The sequence below is a fragment of the Triturus cristatus genome, chromosome 4_2, assembly GCF_964204655.1.
Source record: "Triturus cristatus chromosome 4_2, aTriCri1.1, whole genome shotgun sequence".
NCBI lineage: Eukaryota > Metazoa > Chordata > Amphibia > Caudata > Salamandridae > Triturus > Triturus cristatus.
In genome coordinates, this window is record NC_140586.1 from 815,591,024 (window position 1) to 815,618,055 (window position 27,032).

The following is a 27,032-nucleotide window of genomic DNA, read 5'->3' on the forward strand; positions in this document are numbered from 1 at the left end:
TTCTCAGAGGATCCGACGGACTTTTTGTCCCTGGATACAGTAGTCTACGTCGAGTGCTTCGACGGCCCTGCTCCTTTCGAGGACTTTGGCTCGCCTTTGCGAGTATCAGTGAAGGGTTTATTGTTCGACGACTCTCTTACCTCCTTCGATGTTTTCTTTTCGACCTCGACGACCACGACGTCTTCTGGTCCTTCTGCTACGTTGTCTTCCTCTCCGCTGGAGAGTCCCAAATCTCGTAGCAATGGGGGCTTCCCCTGCCCCTGCATGTTGTAGTTTGCTCTTCTCTGTCTCTCCCTTACCCTGAGAGTCTTCGGGGTGAACGGTGCACAGGCGTTGCAGTCCTCGCTTCGATGGTCGAGCGGCAGGCAGATATTGCAAACCGGATGTTGGTCCTTCTGCGCGTACTTGTGGTGGCAGTTTGCGCAGAATCTGAACGGAGTCTTGTCCATCACCGCGCCCAGGGAGCCCCCTGTATGCGCATTCTCCTTCGAAAAACATTGAATTCTTCGAAGTTCTCTGAACTGTAGTCGAGTTTCTTCTTACTTGGTCTCCGGTGTCTTCTCCGGTGATATATTCCAATCTTTCGTCCATTCTTCTCTCCAAAGTTCTTGGAGCTCCTTCCTGTTGATCCAAATCCAACAGCGGAAAAAAGAATCTGAAGATGGGGACCAAAAGGTGGGAGCTTCCGGAGGAAGCGTGTCGACGTCACGAAGGACACCAAATTGTGGTATGTCGACACCCACCTGGGCCACAAAAAAAAAAAAAAAAAGAAGAAATACTACAATTCCGGACCCAACCACTAGATGGCGGAATAATGCACAGCATAGTGAATCCAGAAAGATTCACGCTGCAAAACCATATACCTGTAAGAAACATAAGTAAATGTTAGATACCTTACCTTAGAATATCCCCAGGCGTCAGGCTGGATCCGGAAAGTTTTCGCTAGCAGTACCTCTGAGCGTCAGTAGGTTGCGCCGTGCGGCTCCGCGTCCATCGCTGGCGTCGTATGCGCCGAGATGGCGTCACGGAGACTACTTAGGCGCCACCCATGCACGCTGACGTCAGTTTTGTACACGACTTTCCACGCGAGGAACGCAGAGCCATGTAAGACACCGACCACTGGTGCATAAAAGTAGGGCCCTAAAAGGGATGACCTTAACCCTAGAAATCAGTTCGCAGAAAGGGGAGGATAGGTGGGGCGGTAAGGAATCTAACACTATCTAATGTTTCTTACAGATATTTCGTTACCGAAAGTAAGTGACTTGTTCATCTGAAAGAAACACGTTCGTGTTAGATTCCTTACCTTAGAATAGATACCCCAGCAATACCAACCCCGGTGGTGGGTCTGCGAACCACGATTACACAGAAAATCCCGGAGAACAGAACGGCCAAAGAAGCCGTCTCTCCGGACTTGGCTGTCAAGGCAATAATGCTTGGTAAAGGTATGCAGCGAGGACCACGTAGCTGCCTGACAGATATCTTGCAAAGGGACTCCCCGTCCCAGAGCAGTAATGGCTTCTGTCGCCTGAGTAGAATGGGCACGCAGCCCCACAGGAGGCTTCTTTTTAGCCAAGGAGTAACAGGCTTTAATACACAGAACGACCCACCGAGAGATGGTTTGTTTGTGCACAGCCCGACCTTTCTTGGCACCCACGTAGCCAACAAAAAGTTGATCAGCCCCCCGGAACTGTTGTGTGCGCTTCAGATAGAACGAGAGCGCATGTTTTGTGTCCAGACGGTGGAGCCTCTCTTCCTCTTTCGAAGGATGCGGAGGCCGAAAGAAGGTGGGCAAAGTGATGGTCTGCCCGATGTGGAAGGGCGTGACAACCTTGGGCAGAAAAGAAGGACGGGTCCTTAACACCACCTTGTCCACATGAACAGAAAGGAAAGGAGGTTTAGAAGAAAGAGCCTGGAGCTCACTCACTCTTCTGGCAGAGGTGATAGCAACCAGGAAAGCAGTCTTTAAGGTGAGAAGACGTAAAGGACAGTTGTGAAGCGGCTCAAAGGGAGAGCACATCAAATAAGTCAACACAAGAGTCAAGTCCCACTGAGGCATTATAAAGGGGACCGGAGGGAACGTGTGTGTAATGCCTTTGAAGGAACGACTAACAGGGGCTGATCTGGAAACCTTAAAAAGGCGGAAATGGCCGAGAGATAGCCCTTGATAGTGCCCAGAGCAGAACCTTGCTGGGCCAGAGAAAGGAGGAACAGAAGAACTTCTGAAAGAGGGGCAGAAAGGGGATCCACAGCCTTCGCTGTGCACCATGCCACAAATTTATTCCACCTGCAGGCGTATACCGATTTAGTGGAGGGACGCCTGGCTGCCAAAATAACATCACAGACTTCGGCAGGAAAGTCAAAAGCTGTCAACTGTCGCCGCTCAATCTCCACGCATGGAGGTTGAGGCTGGACAGGTTTAGGTGAAGGACCGTCCCCACCTGCTACGATAGAAGATCCTCCCGAAGAGACAGTCGGATCGGAGGACAGATTGCCAGATTGAGTAGCTCGGGATATCATACTCTTCTTGTCCAATCCGGAGCCACAAGAAAGACTTGGGCCCGGTCGCGCCTGATCTTCTTCATCACTCTGGACAGAAGTGGTATAGGCGCAAAGGCGTACAACAGATCGCAACTCCACTTGCGACGAAAAGCGGCTCCGACCGAGTGCCGCCTTGGAAATTCCAACGTGCAGAATTGATGACATTGCGCATTCTCTTCTGTGGCGAATAGATCTAACCAAGGCTCTTCCCACTGCAGAAAGAAACCTTGCACAACGTCTGAGGTCAGACGCCATTCGTGATCCAACATGCATCTGCGGCTGAGTTCGTCCGCCCTGGCGTTCAGGGAGCCTGCTAGGTGTTGAACCACCAGAGACATGCCCCGATGTTCCAGCAGAGCCTCCTGACAAAGGGTCGACGACCCCACCCCGCCCTGTTTGTTGCAATACCACATGGCGGTGGTGTTGTCTGTGAACACCTGCACTACCTGTCCCCGGACAGAGGGCAGGAAGGCTTTCAGAGCAAGTCGGATCGCCAACAGCTCCAGAAGGTTGATACGGAGCCGGGATTCCACCGGACACCAGAGGTCCCTGATCTCCGCCTCTCCCATGTGACATACCCCATCCCAGGAGGGATGCATCTGTCACCACTGTGAACTCCGGTTGGGCAATTAGTGAGCCACCACTGCAATTGACCTGTAGTGCCCTCCGAGATCTGGACGTGATCAGACTGGTTGCCCTGATGCTGTGCCCACTGAAACTTCAGGTCCCACTGCAGAGCCCGCATATGCCATCAGGTATGTTGCACTAGCAGATGCAGGAGGCCATCAGGCCCAGGAGCCGGAGGGTCATCCTGACTAAAACCCGGGATAGAGGCTAAAATATCGGAATCATAGCCTGACTATCCCAGATCCGCTGTTCGAGAGGATAGACCCAAAACTGCGCCGAATCCAGAACCGCTCCGATGAATTGGAGCTTCTGAGAGGGATTCAGGTGCGACTTCTGCACATTGATAAAAAAACCCCAGCAAATGCAGGAGGTTGGCCATAGTCTGGAGGTGGGAGACGACAGTTTGGGGCGAGCCCGCCTTCAACAAACAGTCGTCTAGATAGGGGAAGACGGAGACCCCCGATCTGCGCAGATGAGCTGCGACCACCGCCATCACTTTCGTGAACACCCGAGGGGCGCTGGTAAGGCCACGCTGAGGCTGGGTCTGCACAGGCTTGCCGAATGAACGTGCCTGGGCGCCCTCTCCCTGGCCACGAAAGGAACGAAAACCAGGAGTGGCTGGGCTTTTCGTGGACCTAAAGACCTAAAGACGTGGCCATGGCCCGCAAGTCCTTAAAACGCTCCAGCGCACTGTCGGCTTTACCGCCAAACAGGCGAGTGCCATCAAAGGGCATGTCCATGAGCGAGCTTTGGACATCTGGCGAGAACCCGGTAGATCTTAACCAGGCGTGGCGACGAAGCGCCGCAGTCGTAGAAATGGCTCTACCCAGTGAGTCCGTGGTGTCCAAACCACACCGAGTGGCGAACTTAGCCGCATCTTTACCCTCGGCAACAGCTTGGAACAGCACAGCTTGGGTCACTTCAGGACACTGAGGCAACACCTGTGCTACTGTATCCCACACCGCGTGGGAATAGCCATAAGCTGGCCGAACAGAACAATCGCTTGCCGAATTGCTCCAGCTTCTTAGAGTCCTTATCCGGCGGAGCCATGGGAAAGGCACTCTGGGACGTCGACGCTTGGATGACCAGGCTGTCGGGCGTAGGATGAGTGGTCAGAAAGGAAGGGTCATCCAGCGCCGGGCGAGGACGCCTGGCGACGTTCTTATTCACAGGGGTCCCTGTGGCTGGGCGCAACCAATTGCCCAGTAAGACGTCAGTGAGGGCGTCATTAAATGGCAGCAGTGGACGCCATCTGGAGCACCTCAGTGAGGAGATTAGTTTTTAGGGCCGCCATAGGGAGATCAAGGTTGAGAACCTCAGCTGCCCGACGGAGCACCACCGTGTAAGAAGCGCCCTCCTCCATGGTAGGCGGAGGAGAGGCAAACCCTGGGTCAGAGGAGACATCAAGGCCGCCGGCATCCTCTAACTCGTCCGCCCAGTCCTGCTCTGATTCACACTGATGAGCAAGAGGGTCCTCGGACCCCTCCCAGTCGTCCTCCACCTCCGCCGTATGTGATACAGACTGCGGCGGCAGGGCAGAGACCGGGGAAGGAACAAACGGTGCCGGGAACAATGCCGGACGGGGCTGAACCGGCATCGTGTCCCAATGCGGATCCCAGGTAGGGACAAAATTGTCCTGGAACCGGGGCAGGGGCGGAACAACTGGCATCCACTGCGGCGCTGGAGGCGAAGCCGAGGGTGGCGCTGGGGCCAGAGCCGGCAGCGTGGGACCTAGTGGCGCCGTGGCTGGAGCCGGCAGCGTGGGACCTTGTGGCGCCGTGGCCGGAGCCAGCGGCGCAGGATCCTGCGGCGCCTGGGCAGAGCCACCGACGGCCCAACAGGATCCTGACACGGGACCGCGGGGCCCAAGGGCGCGCCGGTGGGAGCCCGAGAACTAAACAGGCGGTCCACAGTAGCAAGAAATTCTTGCACCTGTGCAGGAGTTGCCGACGGGCCCGGATAAGGTGGGTAGGCCGCGGGACTCCAGGGCTCCAAAGAAGCCGCAGGGGCAGAACCCCTGCCAACCTCGTCCGCATCCGGGGACCGACGGGGGGGACGTCGGAGAGTGACAACGCTTCTTCGACTTCTTTTTGTGTCATCTCTTACCCGAATCCGAGGGCGAAGACTTGGAGCCCGAGTCGCGATGATGGTGGCCCCGTGAGTGTTCTCTGGAGCGGCCCCTGGACCGTGAACTGCGCAGGGACGAGTGCCGGACCTCAAGCAACTTCTGGTGCCACTCCCTCAAGGCCTTCGGGGCCATGGCCAGACAGTCCATACAGGACCAGGAGTCGTGGTCGCTCTCCAAGCAGTAGAGACAGACGTTGTGGGGGTCCGCCATCGGCATATTGCGACGGCAGGCCCCACAAGACTTAATACCAGGCATCCCTACGTGCACCAGAGTAGACTCAAACTTACAGGAGACAAAAAGTCTCAAAAAGATAGTCAAAAAGAGACTAAGGTATCTGTTCTAACTGGATCTTCGCTTACTGGCGCGGAAAAAGAAAGAACTGACGTCAGCGCGTATGGGTGGTGCCTAAGTAGTCTCTGTGACATCATCTCGGTGCATAAGACGCCAGCGACGGACGCGGAGCCACACGGCGCCACCTACTGACTTGTAGAGGTACATCTAGCGAAAACTTTTCGGATCCAGCCTGACGCCTGGGGATATTCTAAGGTAAGGAATCTAACACTAACGTGTTTCTTTCAGATGTTATCCTATGGAGGAAAGACATTCACTAAATACAGGTAGTTCACAGCGACTTATGGGACCAATCTCCTGGACTTAAGGTAAGTATGGACCAAGGTCCAAGCAGCACCAACACGTCACCTCGGGTGGCACTTGGCTGGCCGAGTGCAGAGGTGCTTTTCAGCATTGGGTGCCCAAAGTTATCCTATGGAGGAAAAACATGTACTGCATACGGGTACTACACAGCGAGACCAGTCAGGCTGAACCAACAAGGGAGCTCAAGTCTCACGATGCTCAGGGACGTGGGGACACCTTCGGTCCTCTTTTCCAAGGGCCGGGGGAACCGGGTGCAGAGAGGTTCTGAGGCATCAGGTTTTCATTACCGGAGACATTCGCAGTAGAGAGGGGCCAGCCCAAAGAGGCTGCAAGCGGCGTCAGTGAGTCCACTGTGGGCAAACCTAAGGGTGGTTTTGCCTCTATAGGGTCAGGGGACCACGCTGGCACCCTTGGCCTACTTCAACTCGGACTATGGGGCATGGGTGCAGTGGTGCTTTAAGATGTTGGTCAGGAGTACTCGCAGTTCTTTTGGAGTGCCTGCAGGATGCAGGGAAGCAGATCCACTACTCCACGGGAGTTCTTGGGTCTTTACGGAAGGCAGGCAGTCCTCCCAGGCTTTTGGATGCACAGGACAAGATGAGTGTAGCGCAATCTGGCGGGAACAGCAGACAGGCTGGCAGGGTTGGCGCCAAGCCTTGCTTCTTCTACAATCCTTGCTTATCACGGCTCTTCGGTGTACCCCTTCTTAGGTCAGCAGGAATCTAATTTTCTGGTGCCAGGGGCCTCCCTAAATACTAGATTTAGGGTTGTTAGGGAAGAGGAGGGTCGTAGCCAACAGGCTACTTACCCTGGGGACACTATGCCTCTATATGACCACTTCCTGTGGGAAGTTGGCATAACTCTGTCCCAGAGTTCCTAATTCTGTCATCACCAAGATGGCAGACTTTTAAATCTCGTATCCACATCAGGTAGCCCTCCTTAGGGGTGGAACTAGCCTGAGGGTGGACGCGCCTCTTTGACTACTGATTTCACTGCATGCCCAGGTGCCAAATGGGCCCTGATAAGGGAGGTTGGCATATCCTCACCTCTGAGGGAAGCCAGTTTTGCATACCAAATACGGTGGACTCTTTAAAGCTCCCTGCCTTGGAATGCTAATTTACAGGTCATTCTGTTGGAAGGGGGTGTAAACACCTCCTGCCAGAGCAGGCTTTGTTACTGACCTCCTGAGAGCACAGGCCCTCACCCCTGGGGGATAGAAACTTGGCTATGGTGGAAAGTTGGTCAGAACCAGTCAGCCAGCACACTAGTAGTTGGTAGGTTTTCGGGGGGCACCTCTAAGATGCCCTCTGGGTGCATTTATTAATAAATCCATCCCTGAAATCAGTGTGAGTTTATAATACAATATTTTTGATACTAAACATCTTTGATTTCGGTGAAGCCATCATGTAGCTGGAGAACTAGTTTTTTACCGGTGTCCAGCACATGCACTTATAATTGCTACACTGGTCACTTGTACTGGCAGCATTTGAACTGGCCAGCACAGGGCACATTGCTCATGCAGTTATGCTCACACATGTAGTATAGTGCACCCTGCCTTAGGGCTGTAAGGCCTGCTATAGGGGTGACTTACCTATATTGCATGCTGTGTCTGCAGGTATTGCATACAGGGCTGTGTGTCATGTTGTGTTTTAACTTTTGTCTGCACCAAGACTGGCAGTTGGCCTGGGTCTGGTGAGGGGCCCTTACGGTGGCACAATTCATGCAGCATCCTTTAGGGACCCCTCTTTAGTACCCCATGCCCAAAGTACCGGTGTGGGTGATCATGCCAAAAAGGGGCACTTTCCTACACTGGACTTCTCTGATCCCTCAAGAGGCAGGTACTTTTCCTGATGGCGAGACTGAACACTCTTGTAGCCAAAGCTTTTCCCTCCAAAACAGGAGCAACCAAATTTGGATCACCTGCCACCGATTTTCACACAAATGCACCGTCCATTTGCTTAAATGCTTCTGGTGATTCTAAATTCTGTGTCTATCTGATCCCACAAGTGCCTTCATAGAAGGCCAACAAAATAAGAGCTGGGCAAGTAGCAGAACCAAGTAGACAGAACGTGGGAAGAGACAGTGAAACTAATTCCATCATTAGAATCAGTGCTAATCTATTTGCTGCACATCAAAAAACCTTTATGGTCCTGTCCTTCAGAAGCCCTCGATCTCAATACGTCACGACTACCAATGTCTATACAATGGAGGGATGGGAATCTCATCTATAGTACTCAAAATGTCCTGGAACTACTAGCAATTTTGCTATCTTACCTAGAATGGAGGTTTCCAAACTTCCGGGGAGAACTTGTCAATCTACTATCCAAACAAACAAGGGGGCACAAACATACTGCTTCTATTCCAAGAAGCTCAAATTCTACCACAATAAGTAATTAACAACATAATGATCTTCTCAACTGTGCAACTGTGGTGAAAGTTCAATGGGTGGGTGGATGTCATCTGCAGATCCAAAAACAACTGCCATGAGGGACATTGATACCAAACAGCTAGGAGTGGTGCTCATGCAGTGTGCTGAGTCCCAACTGGATCTTTTCAGGAACCTAAACCACAAGAAATCCCAATATTTTGTCAACAGATAAGGGTAAGCGGAGACAAGAGGAACTATCCCTTTATATGATGTGGTGTGGAATGGTCGCTTACTCCTTTCTGCGGGGCCATATGATAGTTACCAAAATGAACAAGTTACTTACCTTCGGTAACATTGTATCTGTAAGAGACATACATTAGTTATAGATTCCTTACCTTAGAATTAACCCCAGGCATCAGTCTGGATCTGGAGAATTTTTCTGTAGCAGTACCCATGCGCGTCGGTAGGTGGCATCGGTCGACTTCGCATCCGTCGTCGGGGTAGCCGGGATACCGGCGCGGTGTCTACTTAGACGCCGCCCCTGCGTGCTGTCATCAGTTCTGACACGACTTTTCACGCCAGAAGCGCAAAACCATGCAAGACACTGACCACTGATGCACAAAACTAGGGCCCTGGAAGGGAGTCCCTAACCTAAAAGTCAGTTCGTAGAACGGGGAGGATGGGTGGGGAGGTAAGGAATCTATAACTAATGTACGTCTCTTACAGATACATCATTACTAAAGGTAAGTAACTTGTTCATCTAAAACAGACCATTAGTTATCCATTCCTTACCCTAGAATAGACACCCCAGCAATGCCAACCCCGGAAGTGGGTCTGGGAACTAAGTTTACACCAAAAAGTCCTGGAGAACAGAACAGGCCAAAAAGCGGTCTCTCCAGACTTGGCTATCCAGGCAGTAATGCTTTGTGAACGTGTGCAGGGATGCCCATGTGGCTGGCTGGCAGATGTCAATCAACGGAACTCCACATCCCAAAGCAGTAGAGGCTGCCTTCACCCAGGTAGAGAGCACAGTCCTACTGGAGGTTCATTTTCACCAAAGAATAGCAGATTTTGATGCATAGGACAACCCATCGAGAGATGTTACGTTTGTGCACGGCCTGACTTTTCCTGGCACCCACATAACCCACGAAGAGTTGATAGTCCACCCGGATATCTGTAGTGCAGTCAAGGTAGAAGGCTGTGAATGTTTTGGGTGCAGACATTGGAGTCTCTCCTCCTCTTTGGAAGGGTGCAGAGGTGGAAAGAAGGTGGGCAATGTGATGGTCTGACCTATGTGGAAAGAGGTAACTACTCTGGGCAGAAAAGAGGGCTTAGTGCGGAGGACCACTTTATCCGGATGAACTGCAAGAAAAGGGGGCTTGGAGGAAAGAGCCTGAAGCTCACTCACCCTGCGAGCAGATATGATGGCAAGCAGGAAAGCGGTCTTCAAGGTATAAAGAAGAAGAGGACAATTATGTAGTGGCTTGAAGGTCGCACACAAGGAAAATAAGAACAAGATTCAAGTCCCACTGGGGCATTAAAAAAGGAGAGGGAGGAAAGAGATGAGTAATGCCCTTTAGAAATCTATATACAATCGGAGACTTGAAAACAGAAGGTTGATCAGGAAGGCGCAGAAAGGCAGAGATGGCCGAAAGGTAGCCTTTAAGAGTGCCCAGAGCTGAGCCCTGCTGGACCAAAGATAGAATGAAGAGGTGAACCTCTGAAAGAGGGGCAGAAAGGGGATCCACATCCTTTGCTGTGCACCATGCCACAAATCTATTACATCAACAGGGGTATACAGTTTTAGTGGAGGGATGCTTGGCTGCCAAGATGACACTACAGACTTTGGGAGGAAGGTCAAAAGCTGTAAACTGTCGCCGTTCAATCTCCACGCGAGGAGGTGGAAGCTGGACAGGTTTGGGTGGAGGACCGTCCCCTGCTGCTGCGACAGATGATCCTGCTAAAGTGGCAGTCGGATCGGAGAATCGATGGCCATGCTCAAGAGCTCGGGGTACCAGACTCTTCGTGCCCAGTCCAGAGCCACAAGAATGACTTTTGCCCGGTTGCCCTTGATCTTCTTCAGCACTCTGAGCAGAAGTCGTACAGGCGGAAAGGCGTACAGGAGGCCGCAATTCCACTCGTGACAAAGCGTCGCCGAGCGAGTGCTGCCTTGGTAACGCCAACACGCAGAACTGCAGCCATTGCGCGTTCTCTTTGGTGGCGAACAGATCTAACCAAGTCTTTCCCCACTGCCGAAAGAGACCTTGCACCACCGCGGAGTGAAGATGCCATTCGTGATCTATCGTGCACCGGTGGCTGAGTTTTTAAACCCTGGCGTTCAGGGAACCTGACAGGTGTTGAACCACCAGGGATATGCCCGGATGTTCCAGCCATGTCCAAAGTCGCAGTGCCTCTTGAAATAGAGTCCACGACCCCAACCCGCCCTACTTGTTGCAGTACCACATGGCAGTGGTTTTGTTTGTGAACACTTGCACTAGCCTTCCCTAGATGGAGGGTAGAAAGGCTTTCAATGACAAACAGATCGCTCAAAGCTCAAACAGGTTGATGTGGAGTCCAGATTCTGCCAGAGACCAGAGTCCTCTAATCTCCACCTCTCCCAGATGGTCGCCCCATCCCAGGAGTGACGCATCTGTCACTACTGCCAGGTCTGGTTGGGGACAGGAGAGAGCTCTGCCGCTAAGCCAATTGCCGTTCGTTAACCACCACTGCAGATCTTTCGTGGTTCCAGACGAGATCTGGACCACGTCGGAGAGATTTCCCTGATGCTGTGCCCACTGGAATTTCAGGCCCCACTGCAGAGCCTGCCTCTGCCAACGGGTATGTGTCACCAGCAGGATGCAGGAGGTCATGAAGCCCAGCAGCCTCAGAGTCAGTTTCACAGAAATCTAAGATAGAGGTTGAAACATCGATATCATAGCCTGAATGTCCTGGACTTGCCGTTAGGGAGGACAGGCTAGAAACTGCAGTGTGTCCAGAATAGCTGTGATGAAAGGGAGTGTCTGAGAGAGAGTCAGGTGTGACTTTGGCACATTGAGAGCGACCCTAGTGAATGCAGGCAGTCTGACGTATTCTGGAGGTGGGAGACAACAGCCAGTCGTCGAGATGGGGAAGACTGGCACCCCTGATCTCTGCAGATGAGCTACAACCACTGCCATCAGGTTTTGGTGAAAACCTGATGGGCAATGGTAAGGTCAAAAGGGAGCACAGCGAACTGGAAGTGCTTGTGGCCCACCCTAAACTGCAGGTATTGCCTGTGGGCTGGCAGGATGGGAATGAGGAAACATTCGTCCTGCAAGTCAAACGCTACCATCCAGTCTCCTGGGTCCAGGGCAGAAAGGGGAGGGAGTATCCTCTTTGAGGTGATGGCAAATCCTGCCACCCACTGGGTGCCCATGATGGTGTGTGGGCAGACTAGGAGGGCTTGGAGGCTGCCGCTGATTGGGGGCTTGTGGACTGATTTAACGGCCAGCCACCTGACCCACAGGCCGGTATGAGCTGTGGCCACGCAGAGGCTGGAAAGCTTGGGCTCTGCTATGGCTGGGTGGGTCAAGACGTGGCTAAAGGCCCCTTCCGTGGCCACAAAAGGAGTAAAAAGTGGATTGAGGGTGAACAGGGACTATAGAAAGGCGCAAGGACCTGGCCATAGCCCTCTTGTCCTTAAAGCACTCCAGCGCCAAATCCACCTGGTCTCCGAAGAGACAGGAGCCATCCAAGGTATGCAATAAGAGAGGATTGGACATCCCGAAATGCCACACATTCTCACCCAGTCCACCATCGACGAAACCGATCTGCCCAGTGACTGTCCAGTCCACAGCGTATTGCGAACTTCGCAGCATCTCTCTCTTCGGCAACACCCTGTGAAAGTACGATCAGTGTCTCCTCCGGGACCGATGACAGCACCTGCACAACGTATCCCACAGGGTGTGGGAATAGCGGCCCAAAAGGCAAGTGGTGTTCACAGAATGCAATGCCAGGCTGGCGAAAGAGAGTATCTTCTCCCCAAAGCGTCCAATCTCTTGTATTCCCTGTCCAGAGATGCGGCAGGGAATGAGCTAGGATTTACATGGGAGGTAGAGGATTGGACCACCAAGCTCCCTAGGGTAGGGTGTTGGGTGAGGAAGCTTGGGTCACTGGAGCGGGGTGGTGGCGATAGGAAATCGTCCTATTCACAGGAGGCCCTGTGTTAGGATTGGACCAGGTTCCAAAGTAGGACGTCCATGCGGGCTTTGTTGAGTGGGAGTAGCAGTTCAGAGGGGGACACTCCTGTTTGCATCTTTGTTAAGATGTTTGTCTTGACTGCCACTGAGGGTAGTCTAAGTTCAAGGCCCTCAGCCATGCTTCGCATCGCAACAGCAAAGGACGCTCCCTCCTCCGTAGCCACGGTGGCGGTCATGTTCGCGCTCGAGGCACCACAAGCCAACAAGGTGAAGGTCATCACTGACATCTGTTGGTGACAGGCACCACAGGCCTTAAGCCAGCCTTCTTGGAGGATATCTCTGCCACACCAGGAGGTAAGACCCCAATAGACCTGGACAAAATGTTGAAAAATCATAGTCAAAAGATGACTGAGGGGTTGCTCTTCCAGGATCTGCACTGTCTGGCGCAAAAAGAAAATAACTGATGCCAGCGTGGTGGCCATATAGGCACCGCAAATGGCATTTCCAGCTGCATGGGTACAGCTCACCAAAAAATTTTGGAATCCAGTCTGACGCCTGGGGAGAATTCTAAGGTAAGGAATCTGCGGCTAGAGGTCTCAATCAGATTGAGTTATCCATGCAACCTCACCAAAACTCACCATACCAGCTTTTGTTTGCTAAGACAGTTGTTAAAAACAATTATTTGATAAAAAAAATTACCTTGAAACAATATCAAGGTTTTGAAGTATTTACAAATTAACTTTAATGTTTCCCCAATATATTATTAAGGAATTCATGAAGGGTCCCTTCAAGAGGTTTTTATGAAAACTAATAGTAATTTTGTTTGAGGCCATCCAGAATCTGAACTAAAGAATCTTTCTTGAAAAGTTATGATAATGTTGGCCCCACACATTTTCCAGTCGAGTCAGAGATACAACCTTTAACATTAAATAACATTGTCTTTATTTTGAAGACGTTTGTGTACCATCCTAAGGCTCTCCACACACTTTCAGCTGGTAGTAGGTAATTTCATTGAATACCGTTACTGAAGAACCAGTTCACCTAAACTGTTTAATGCAAATTTTCAGAATGAATGCCATTTACTATTTTATAGAAACCAATCCATACAATGTCTCTTTGTTCAAGATAGGCTTTTACATGCCTATTTTTAAAAATGTAAATACAATGGTTGCAGGTCTTTCTTTTAGAAACAGTTTTGTCAGAGGTATTTATTTCAGTGCTTTACTTCAGGGTACATGATTTTAGATTTATATATTTTGCATTGTCAAACAATTACCTTGGTTGCTTTCAATTCGCTAACCCCTCACCACCCCTAAACACCATCCATCCCTGACCCCTCACATCCCCTAGACACCATCAATCCCTGCCCCCTAAAAACCCTTCACCACACCTAAACTACACCCATTCCAGAACCCTAAGTCTTTTCTACCTCTAAATTTCACCCATCGCAGAAACCTAAAAACCCTCACTGCACCTTAACTCCACCCATCCCTGAACTTTATAAGCCCTTTCTACCCCTACACTCCACAGATCCCTGACGCGTTAACCCCTTTGTACCCCAAAACTCCCATCCCTAAAAACCCCTTTCTTTCTATGTCTAAACCCCACACAGCCTTGACCCCTAAAAACTCCTCACCACACCCAAACTCCACACATCCCTGACCCTAAAAATAACCCTCACCACCCTTAAGAACCACCCATCCATGACACCTAAAAATCACTCACCACCCCTTAAGTCTACCCATCCCTGAACCCTAAAAACTACTTTCTACATATAAACTCCACTATTCCCTGAATCCTTATAACTCCTCACCACCCTAAACTACAACCAATCCTGAACCTTAAAAACTTTATACTACCCCTATACTTTATCCATCACTGAACCCTAAAACACCTCAACACCACCGCACTCTACCCATTCCTGAACCATAAAAACACCCCACATGCTTACGCTCCATGCCGCCGTAAACCTTGAAAACCCCTCACCTCGTCAAAACTTCATCTATTTATCACACCTAGGAAAAAAAAAACTCACCACCCCTACACTCAACCATTCCCTGAACCATAAAAAACCCTTTCTGTACCTGAACTCCACCCCTTCCTGACCCATAAAAAAACCCTCATCATCTCTAAACATTATCCGACCCTGAACCCAGAAATCCCTCACTAATCCTGGGCTGTATCCAAGTTTAATGTGATTTTGGATTTTTCCTGAAAATAATTTTTCCTTTCAAATTTTTCCTTTAATTTTTGATGCATTTATATTTCTTAAAATTGGTTTTCCATGATTTGGTTTCCTCCAATCTGGCTTCTCAGTTATCATTTCTCCATTAATTCACATACATCACTTTCAGCACAACAAGCCTTAGTCTTTTTTCCATATCCACCCACTTCCGATGAGTGAGTTCTTGATTTACTGATGTCCAATTTTGCTTCAAATTCTTCATCCATAGAACAAAGGACCTCCATTCTTTAGGTGAGGTAATTGTTGGCTTTGGTCTATCTAAAAAAGCAAGCCTTTAACAAAACAGGACATAGCCAGATGAATATCAGCCTCTATAACTTTTTCCCAAGCAAAAGACATTTGTCCATTCAACCCAGTGAGCTGCACATTTTCAGTAAGTTGCTTGTGTATAAGGCAACCCAATATGCAGGCATTCTGTTGCGAGATATCTGTAGGGCATCTACTTGAAAATGCTGTTCCAACTTCACCAAGCACTATTGCCTTGACATATGATAAATAAAAGAATCCACAGTTGGTCAAGCTGTGAACTTCAGATCCTGCCTAATTAAGATCAGTGTTTCCCACATTTCATCTGCTGCTTCTATAACTATTAGCATGCAAATATGAAAGATCCACTGCTGGAAAACAAAAGTACTGTAATTAACAATTATCTAGCGTTGGCATCTGTCAGATTCAGAGCACATTCACCTGACAGGCAGACTTTTGGGCAGCTTACAATGAGGTGCAATTGCTACTAAATAAATAATGATGAATGAAGCGGATTTAAGCTGTCAAAAAAGAATGTTATTTTAGACAGTCAAGAAATACAATAACCCCATGCCTGACTCTCCAATCCTCCAAACACATGCAATGCCATTAACCTCTTTATCAGTGGAAAAACCACAATCTGACAGCACACAGACAATAGCAGGTCTAATCCACCCCCAACAGCCACCCTACACGAACACCCAGTGCGGCATATCAAAGTGGTCATCCTTCAAACTCCTGTGCTTTGCAAATGTTTTGTAAATTCTCTACTCTCTCCAAGCCACCTCTTGAAAACATGATGTTTTATCTTCTTGCATTATAAAAGTTCTCTTCAGAGAAGCTATCTTCCGCTTACTCACCACTGACAAGGCATTCTTCTCAAAAGGTACCTTTCCAAGAACTCACAAAAAGCTAGATCCTCCAAATCCTGAAGAAACCCACATGAAAATGTGATGACCTCGCCAGCTAACACCTATCCTTCATCGGCAAATTCATTTAAAAAGCAGTCTAAAATAAGTGCCAAACATCTCGTATATTTGTAAAGCGCAACATTCATCCTGGCGAATATCACGGCGCTGTTTAGCGGAACATGTAGTAGGTTATGTTGGGGGCCTTCAGCTGCTCACACTTATGTCATCGGAAAAAGCTGAGTTTTTAGCTTTTTCCTGAACGTTACATAGTTCTCTGTAATACGCAGGTCCAGAGGTAATTCATTCCAGTGTTTAGCTGCCAGGTATGAGAATGATCGGCCACCTGTTCTGACTTTCTTTATACGCTTGGGCCTAGCTAATGCTTGGTGTCGTGATCTCATCGTGATCTATGACTATCAATCTGAATTCACGTCATGCTACAGTATGAGAGTGCTACATTAAAATCACAGACAATGCCCTTCAGGCATCACGTCAAAATAACAGTTCATCACCTTCGACCTTCGCTCTTAAAGAACAGTTCCCCTCCAATAATCTTGTTGTATCCTTGTCTTTCACTGCACATGGTTCCGCTGCTGTTTGGTTAGGTTTTCGCAACACAAGTACAACATACATATAAGCAATGTGCTGCCATGTAGGTATGTTAATTCCATTTGCTACTAACAATGTTACCAGGTATTCCAGCTTGATGATGGGAATAATTTGACAATGTGATGCTATGCAAATATCAAGTTGGGGACCTTTTTCGTCTCACTAATAATGTAACAGCACACTCATTAGATCCACTGACATTTATTGGGCCTTACAGATGTGAACCAATTTTGTCTGGTAAAGTAAAAGAGTTCCCACAAAAACACTCAACGCCTGTATTCTCTTGGACCTTGCAACACCTAGAGCAACTAGCTCATTACTCTCTGAACCCAGGAAGCATACACCATTGACTCACTCAGAGATAAAAGTGGATCCTCATTTTATTACCACAACTTTGACAGAGCACAATGAAACCAAGACAACAAAATACATTCCACACAGTAATCTGGAAGGGAGAGACAAGACACTCCCCAAACAATATACTTCCCCAGATAACCCCAATGGTTATCTGGTCCAGTACAGGCGAATACAAATGCAAGTGGTGCCTAACTAATTTCCCAAATAAGTTGAGCTTCTTAAGGGTGCCTAACTAATTTCCCAAATAAGTGGAGCATCTTAATTAACAACTGCCAATATATTTAACATGTTCTTTCCTTATTACCTGATTGTGCAGACTCAGGAGTGGACCTGTAACTCTGAGTGGGTGAACGCGGGGAGAGGTTGTGAGTGGGTGATCCAGGCACGCTTTCTCCCGAAGACAGGGAGCGGTTCAGAGAGGTGAGGCTGCGGCTGGTGTGCAGCAACGAGGCCTGCTTTGTGATTTTCCTGAACAGAGAGGTCTTTTTCTTACTGTGAAGCAGAAGAAAAAAAGGACTGCATATTAAACACTGCAACAGCGTACTGGGATGACGCAACCAATTGTGAATAACCAGTTTGTCTCTGCTGTTTGCCACAAATCCAAGGTAGTTTAGTCAGCCTGATAAGCAGATGAGCGTCAAGGAGCTGTGTCAAACAGGAATTCATACAGAGAAGTCAACTACTCGTAACTCAAAAACTATGAGGATCGGCTATCAAACTGTAGTTTCAGAATGGTCTTTTATACATAATTAAACTGCTTGTGAAAAGCTAAATAAACTGAGAATGCATAATATGTATAGCATGAACAGCAATGCTTGTGAAGACCAATAAACCCGCTGAATTTGAACAGATTCAAAATAAAGGCAGCCCGATGAGGAGAAACCTCAATTCACGAATATACCAGAATGTAAAAGTTATTTCTATTCACTGATTTCTTATAAACACTTTGGGGAATACTTTTGTTAGCTATGTTACATATTACAACTTTACATCTGTCTCAAAATATAATCAGATTTATAATCAGAGACAGACATCTTTACATTGGATGTGGAACAAGGTGAAAATGCTACACCAAAACTTGACCAAAAACAATTTCCCTTGTGGAATAGCACATTCTAGGAGGAAGGTTTATTACCTCGAAAATTATTTAGATTCTAGTTTTAGTTCAAATATTTTTATGTCTCCATTGTAAGGTTTGATCTCAGCCTACAGAACGCACCACAAGCACAAGGGACAGGGCGAACATTTTCAGTACTTGGGGCTCAAAGGAGACCAATAACTCACCTTTCAGGCCCATCTTTGGTTTTGGTCTTCTTGTTACGGCGAGCCATCTTTGACTTGTGCCCTGATTTACGTGCTGGCCCAACCTTGATGGAGGTGTTCTCGAAGGGAGTGGTGGAGATGGACACCTTATTTCCACTCTGTTAAATACAGAAAAGAAACGTGGTTCATTACTTAAGACACTGGCTAACATAATTTTTGGCTATGTGAGGGATCTCAAGTGCCACTGTTTTATGGTAAATTCAGGGTTAAAAATATGCAAAGTAAGAAAGGAAGCATTGGATTTTGTGGGAAGCCATTGTTTCAAAAACGTGTTGATTATTACAGCAGGGTTGAGTTTACAGTCTTGCAGGTTTGTACTTACATACAGGACCTCGACTCCCAACCATAGTAAGTATAACCTAAAGAGACTCGGTCTGCAATAATCCCCAGGTCCAAAGAAGTACACTTCCCATGCAGTAGGAAGGGTGTCATGGGACCAGATTCAGTGGGAAAGGTGGTGCAAGTTCTGTTCCGCAAGACTGACTGTTAGCTTAAAGTTGGAGGAGCTACACAGATCACGCCTAGTTTTCAGACCAGTTGAAAAGGAACACAACTGCATTGTGTTCCCTTCGCACAACCAGGTCCAATCAGGTACTAGTTCAGGAAGAAGAGGAGGGACGTATTCCCATTATTATTTTTTAAGCCCGACCAGAGTAGGAAACAAAGGAGGGTGTGAAGGCATACTGGCAGCTCCCTGACAAAAGTCACGTTGTCTTCATTTCTGGGATTTGGGTCTTTCCGGGACGATGCTTAAAGTGTAAGCACAATTTGTATACCCAGATCCAAGTAAACCATCAACAAGAAAGTGGGAACTCTTACATGCAGGGAGGAAATTAGAGCCTAAACAGGATAAAAACTCCTGTGAACCACTGATTATAAAACCTCTGGGAAGCACTACAGAATCATTAAGAATTATGTGGCTCCAATATCCCTGAACACTTTTTGTTTGCTCTTTAACATAAAATAAAGTATTTATAGCACTCCATTTACAGTGCACAATGATCATCCTCTGACAGATAGTGAGAGAGCAGCTTGAGCCACAAATAAAATGTTCACGTTCATCCTTGACTCTGTATGGCACAGTGGAGGGACAGCCTGTTCAGGAAGACTGAATCAGGGAGGCAGACAGCTATAAAATGGAATACTGTAACAAACAAACCCCTCTACTGTTTAAGCTGCCAACGTTGTAGAATGCTACATATGAAAGGGAAACAACCACCCAAACCGATAGATGCAATACTCACACTTCTTATATGGTGTAGCCTAGTAAAATACAAAACTTGATTTTGTTTTATGCGAAAAAAAATTACATCCAATTACTTACTCACCAACTAAATGACAAAGATACGAGCTAGAAGGGTTTAAAGTAATGTTAAAAAACAGAGTCGCAAAGTTTAGAAGTTCAATTTCAAACCGTGTGTAAATGACTGGGTTTGTGGTTCCATTTTCCTTAAAGGGAAGAGGGACTTATGTACTCAGAAAGGACTTAATTGGAAGATTCGAAAAGTTGTATATGGACAGTTCTAATGAATTAAAAGGTCCATTTTACTAGTTCAGGTGTAAACTAGTATTTTTTTTGTGTGGGTAAGGTCTTTATTCTCTTATTTATTTCCTTCTGCTTTGTCTTCTGTGATTAATGCATATCTCTAAGTAAGCAATAGCAAGAAGTTGAATATTTTACAAGTTTCTGTACTATTTAACATCATAGTTGTACAGAGTTGTAAACTCCTCCTACTGCCATGATCCCCAAATAAACACTTTCTAGACCCTTCCCTCTTCTATCCCCCCATTATCCTTTCCAATCCAGCTAAGAGACTCACATGTCCACCGCTCAAATTAATTCATACTTCCCTATACTAATTCACCACTAATCCTTTTTGGGTTCCGGATTAGCGTGCTACTCGCCAAAAATTGCTTCAACGCCTCGTCAGGTGTAGTAAGCGCTATATAAATGCAATTGCAATACAATATACATTACTGCAGTTCCTCTTATTTTATCTTCCTTAAAATTTAAATACAAAAGTACCATGACACACCATAACCGTAATAACATTTTTACAACTCACAGAATCCTTACACTTGCTGAATTTCTCAGTGACTAACAAAAGAATAAAAAGTTGATGAGGACAAGATGAGTAAAAAAAAAAAAAGAAGATTCTCAGATCAGAATTTAAAAGAATGCCTTTATATGATATAAACGAGAGAATTGAGCATACACAGCAAAATAAGAAATTCAATTAATAATTTAATCAATCTAATTAAAGATGCTGCATCACCTTCACCAGGGGTAACAGGTTTGACACTATTCAAACAATGAGCATTTGCAAAAATGATTAAAAGAGAAAAGAATTAGGAAAAAGCAAGACAGGTAAATTCAGTCTTTCATGGTCATAAAGTAAACAAAAGCCACAGACATCACAGTAGAAGAAAGTTACAGATTCCAGATGTATCGCTCGCTAAGCCTGAAGTTGGCCAAGCCTAGCCTCCCCTTGCCCCCTGCAGATGAAAAACAAAGTTTTTGGGCGAGCACCATCAGCACAGAATTAAGGGCTTTGGCTAGTAAAGTCGGGACATACCTTAAGAATGAGTTCCACCACCTCAGTGTGCACCAAGCCGTTGACAGGTTCTCCATTTACATGGGTGATCAAGTCTCCCTCGCGCAGACCGGCCTCGTGCGCGGGACCTCCCTCTTCCACATGCTGAGAGAAACATTAGCAAAAAGAAAAGTGTCAACTGAGCATGCTTTTGAGCATCTACGCCCATCTTAACTATTCATCCAGCAGGTAATTGGCAAAACTTCATGGAGCAAAGCTTAGTCCTTTTTCTTTAAAATGTATAACTTTTTGTCACTTGTCTATCTTCAGCAAGCCTTGGCAAATGTTAGAATGACCAATCCCTGCACTGTAACTCCGTTTTTAACAACTTAATTTACCAATTAGTGGCACAAAGTGCTTAGGGCAGTATGGATGAAAACATTTATTGCATAATTACCAAAAATCATTGCAATTATGTACATCTATGATTACATAGTATTTCAAAAAAGTAATGAGGGCCGCCGGTATTTCTGTATTTCCTATCTATCTTGCGACTGCCACCCAGGAGTAAAAATGAATCTAGTTTATAAAACCTCCTCATACACTCGGATAATCAAAAGATTGTATATGAAGGGCTTTGACTTTACTGTGGCAAATCTACCCCTCCCCGCAGTGGGCAGCCCCGATGGTAGGTCCAATCCCTGGACTTTACACTGCCTCTGGCTATAGCCTTGAATGCGTACCTATAGATAGCTTCTCGCTTAATAGGTCTCAAGTGTTCAATGTTTCCTGTTATGATTTGTTAGGGGAAACCACCAAGTTCCGAGTTTCAGTTCTTTACTGATTCCGAGCACCTGTCAGGGCCTGTTGTCTCATTCAGTTAAATTTAGACCGCTTTCATGTACCTTTTGAATTTGACCAGGTCTGCGGGCACTTAACATGTAAAAAGCCATGCCTCTACACAGGTCCTAACCTCATGCCGTAGGAATATTGGCTTTAAGAAGGCCCGACGTTGTTGTAATAAAGCACGGCAGCAACATACAAGGTGTGGCAGAGAGACTGATCTATATTTGCACAGCCGACATTTAATTACCTGCTGCATACATTTCCATCCTGGGTTCAATTCCTTGATTGGAAGTTGTACTATCCTGGCCCATTGGATGTCTTGCATGCATTTCTTGCCGAGGGACTATTCCAATATGGCTGCAAGATGTTTGCTTCACAGAAGGAATTCAGGCCTGGTAATTCTCCCTTTTCCTTGTATCTGGCTATGTCTTCCTCCCTCGAGAGCTGAAAAACTTGTTTATTTAGAGCTTTCTTTACTGGCAAGTAACTCACTTCTTCTAATGACCAATTGGCTATTGCGAAGTGCAGTTTGGACACTACCACTTGCATGTAACTGTTCCAGGGGTTCGATCGCCCTTCAAAAATTGCTTTAACTATTTTTTTTTTTTAAGAGATCCTGTGCGTGTTTTGAGTATCTGGGAAAAGTATTTCGCAAGGGTGCTTAAGCATTCATACTTTTGTTGGACCAGTCCGAACTCCAGCCGGGTCAAACGGTTGCTTGTCTACTTTGGTAACTTAAAGACATGTTTGTAGTCCTAGCACTGTGCTTTTTACAGTGAGAACTGCATCTGCCCTGGGAAAGCTTGCTGAGCATATCCTGCAACCGCTAGCTTAGATTTTACCACTCTCCTTATAGTCGTGGGGCTGCATAGTTTCTCCTGTAATTTGCATAGTGTGTATGGGGTCGCTTGTGTTTTGGCCTTGTGTGCCCTTGCTTTTGCTGTGTTGCATAGTCAAGCCCCTAGATAATTATAGGTTCTTACTGCTCCTATCGTCTGGTTTCCCAGCCTCCATCTGAGAAGAATTTTTCATACGTGTTGCCCAAAGATTACCACTTTCGTCTTAATTGAATTCGCTGCTAACTCATTGGCCTCATTATATGAGTTCAGGGCGTCAAGACCTTAAGGCAGCATAGACTTCCAATCCAACAACCCATTCATGTACACAAAGCCCTCGAAGGGCATACATTAACACAACAAAAAATACCATCACTGGTATAATCAAGAAAAAATATCAAAGATGCATAACTCCATTGTTATATCCCAGTGGCTCAAAGGGGAAGAAAAAGGGTGGAGAAGAAAACCACATCAAATAAGGGTAGAAAAGATAAAGAAACCTCTCCTTTTCCTGGAGAGAACGTACCAAACTTCAGGACAGCAGGCTATCGTGTGTCATTGAACAACGCAAGCAGCAGTGGCATAACTGCAGGGCACATACCCCACCTGTTGATGTCAGCAAATTGAGACTAAGCAGAAAAGTAGCAGTAGCATCAAAATAACTAAAAGGATATATTTTTTAGATGAGTCATTTTCAATTTTATAGGCAGCTCTCACTGACGTGGGTATTTTGCTGGCTATAAAGGCTTGTTTCCTGACCAGAGATTCTGGCCAGAGGTTAAGAAAGAAAAAAGATTAAAGTCTTCAAATGTGACTCTTCTCTTGTCTATCAAGCACATAATTTTCATTATCGTTCAGCCAACAGGTGAATCTCCTCACCTGTGCCTCTAAGGTATATGGTACACTTTGGTTTTCAGGTGACATGGTCTCCCCTCCCTTGCATATCCAGAGAATTACAAAGCTACCTGCATCACTTTGCTACCCCTAGGAAAGGGATAACCAACACCGTCAAGATGTGTGCTGTTTTACAATCGAATCAAAGTTCACAATACTTTCTATAGCGCATTTTTTAAGTGTGCTCAACCAATCAGGGGTCGCTTCCGAGTCTTGTAAAAAAACCTTAGACAGCACGATTTTGGCAGCCGATTCAACCCTCTACCTCTCAAACTGAAGATCAAGCCTTCTATATTGCCCTCTGCTACCGTAAGCACTGCTTTAATATCAACAGTTTTTTTAAAGTCAGATCTTCATGCATTATGGTCACAGTACTTAATTATTTCACGCCCATGGCCAGATCTGTGTCACGAGGGAAGCCACTAGATTCTTTGGACGCATCAGTGTCCAGAAGACGGGCTAACCAGATTTCTATCAATATTCTTTCTTCTTCTCAGCCATCGTTGTGTTCTCCGAGCACACGATGGTATCTCGGGCTCCTGTAAGCAGACCCTCAATTACTGCTGGGCAATTGTGTGGGGGAATCATGGCCTCCTATCCAACCAGGAACACTCCTTCACACGTCAACGTACTGCTGAAGACGCAAAGAGTCCCAGCTTAGGCCCAGAATAAACCATGTGCAACTCCGCTGCACAGTGCAGCTGCCTCGAGCCAGAAGCGAAGTTGACTCCAGATCTACCCACATCCTATGGAGCATAAGGGGGTCCCCATCTCAGGGACCTACTGGGACTGCTACCACTAGCTCTAATACTATTCATGTGACAAAGCACACTCTCTGCTGGACACGTGGGGTATTGTGGGGAAGAAAGGTAGGAGCTCACAAAAGAACACAGCGATGGAGTCTCCTCTCCGATAGTAACTCAGCTCAAACACCACACTAACAGTTCATTCACATATGAAGTGGTTCTATCTTCCACCAGGCAAGTCCAGTGCTCTCTACTAATACAAGAAATGGGGCTTGGCTCGAGATGTTAAAAAAACTGCAGCCTTCTCAAGTCCTGTTTCCCGGCCTCCTCCAACTTCTATGTGCATAAGTGACTCTCGTGGTATCACTTCCCTGGGCCAGAAAGTGCAGAGACTGAGATTTACCCAACAGATGGATCCCAGGGCTGTCAGAGTAAACACCTTCTTCACCCCTAAACTGTCCCATGGAATGCGCTCAGTACATCACCTCTCTCATCCCTGAGAGGCCAAAAAGGCACTCTTGCAGCTTTATGACATGGTTGTATGCATGAATTGCCATAGGGTGCTCAATTGTCCAAGGGTTCTGTTGCACGATACAGAAACCGATTCAGGAAATTAAAATGAATGAAGAGACCACTAGGATAGCCAAGCAAAGGTTGTTTGTGAAATTTCGACTTGGAGTCATCCAGTCGTATGTTACTGCTGGACAGGCTTATCGTGAAGAATCTGAGTGGAGGGGTCGCTTGCCAGCCACACCAGTCTGTAAAGGATACTCTGTGGTTGATTGTGTGTGGCACAGGCTCTCTTTACCAAACTTGTGACCGAGTTAGATTTTGTAATTTAATGTACAGGTCAGGTTTTCACCATTTCCCAAATACACAAAAACGTTATAGATAAATTCAAATAAATCAAGTTAGGTACAACATCTACGTCCTTAAAAGTAGTTTTGAATCGATGAGTCTTGAAATACACCACTCTGTGCTAAGCAAGGGCGGGCTGATTTGGGTACTTAGCAGTGCTTTGCCGTATGGCTGTGAAGGAAGCTATATTGAGATCACTGGACCTTGGGGTGTTTGAAATAATGTCATCGGGGCAGCAGTACTGCAAGGATCGTGATGGAAATAAATCACGATTAAATATTTTAAAATACTACCTACAGTACCCACAAAATGTCTGCAAATGGTAAGAAATATCAAAATCTGAGGGTTTGAAGGTCTGTGTACGTTTAGATCCCGCCACCATGCTTATGCAGCCAACTCCCATACTTACCCACACCATGTGATGCACGGTGTAGATGTCACTGTCCCCCATGTACACGCGGATGGCACGCAGTGTGAAGCCGTATTTCTTGCCAGCACGGTGGATGACAATGGGTGGCTTCAGATTGGTGACGGCAGGGGAGAAGTCTCTGCTTGGTGAAGAGTCACGCGAGGAAGGGTTGGAAGAGATAGAGCGAGGAGACATTGGGCTCGCTAATGGAGAACAGGTATGGTGATCTGCAAAGAAATGGCACATTAGTATCTCAAACTGTGAATACACATTGCATTTCAAGCGATTTTAAAGATACCCTAGGGAAAAAAAGGAGGAGGAAGCAGAAGACAACAAGCATTGGCATAGCCAATAGGTCTCGCTTTTGGGACCTTATAAGTGTTTAGCCATGCAAAACATCAAATGTGCGGCCACACAACATAGCTCAAAGGCATTGACATGGTCATTAGCTTGGGCACTGCTGATACCCATTGGCTTTGCCACTGCTTTAAAATCATCAGCTGCCTTAATTATAGCAGGTTCGCACGTATGTGCAGTCAACCTCTTGGTGCAGTCCCTGTTATGAGTGTCCACATAATTCCACTGCAGACCTTGCCACATAACTCTACTACACAAATCCACTCCACACCACACCAAACTATTCCACGCCACACAATTCCACAACTAACAATTCCAATCCAACCTACACAATCCACTCAATGCCACATACATTCTCTCCACTCCATAAGACGCGTTTACATGGCTGCTATTTAAATAAAGCAAAGAAGGGAATGGATAATCCGGAATGTCAGACCTGACATAGAATGTGAGCCTACGGTCCTGACAGACTTTAACAGAGTATGTGAATTTTATAGCAGAGGATGAGAACTTCATACCACATGGTAATAAGCAAATCACTTAATCTCCCCGTGCCTATCATAAATGAATTTGTCCTTAACTGGTGCTCATGAAAAGTTCCATTACTGAGCACCGGAAACCACAGGCTCAAAATAAGCAGTTAACCAGGTGTACTAAATATCACCCCAGTACAGTGATCCTTACGCCAATAGGTGTCTGCAGATAGAAGGCATCACTACTAGGGCACATGTAATCAGGCTGTCACAGAAAAATAATAAATATATGGTTTTAAAAGAGGCTTTCTCCTAAATACGGCAAAATAGGCATTGCTAGTATTTTCCAGTCAGTATTATACAAAGACAAATCCTTCAGAATACTGTGAATGCTTTAAAATAGAACATGGTTAGACAATTTATAATAATGGAGATGACTGCAATCCTCCTGAGCTAACTCGTAAGAATGTTTCTGGTTGCCCATCATAAACAAAAGGATTAAAGACCTATAGAATGTTCCTCGCCCATCGCAAATTGCAAAAATAGTTTCATTTACACTGTCTGTTGTAACCTGCAGCTTCCCAGCAGAGGGCAGTCCAGAGAGTGAGAGGAGTGGAGAGGAGAGAGGCGAAAGGATAGTCGCGAAAAAGATGGAGGCAGGAAATTGCGTCAGAAGCAACAGAAGTTTCTTCCAGTGGTAGCTGGTAGTGCTGTTGATGTGACCGAAACGCAATAGGGAAGCAGGAGGGAAAACCCAGCAAGAGGAATAGAAAGAAGATTGGGAATTGGACGTTCGGATAGTTGACGATAATTCTGCTTGTTTTTAATCCCCCGGTGTTTCGGACCAGGGAATCAGGGGAAGATGGCTGAACTGGTGAGTAGTTTTTCCGAAGAG

At 46.8% G+C, this 27,032-nt stretch overlaps 1 protein-coding gene across 6 annotated transcripts in view; it reads right to left on the reverse strand.

The window, feature by feature from the left end:
• MAST2 (microtubule associated serine/threonine kinase 2) overlaps positions 1 to 27,032 on the reverse strand; it is a 1,353,759-nt gene that overhangs the window by 6,217 nt on the left and 1,320,510 nt on the right. For all 6 annotated transcript variants that reach the window (XM_085602761.1, XM_085602760.1, XM_085602765.1 and 3 more), the window contains 4 exons: positions 25,308 to 25,534; positions 20,761 to 20,883; positions 18,146 to 18,282; positions 17,166 to 17,353 (listed from right to left, as the gene is read on the reverse strand). In XM_085602761.1, coding sequence (XP_085458887.1) covers positions 17,166 to 17,353; positions 18,146 to 18,282; positions 20,761 to 20,883; positions 25,308 to 25,534 — 675 coding nt within the window. The remainder of the gene's footprint in view (positions 1 to 17,165; positions 17,354 to 18,145; positions 18,283 to 20,760; positions 20,884 to 25,307; positions 25,535 to 27,032) is intronic.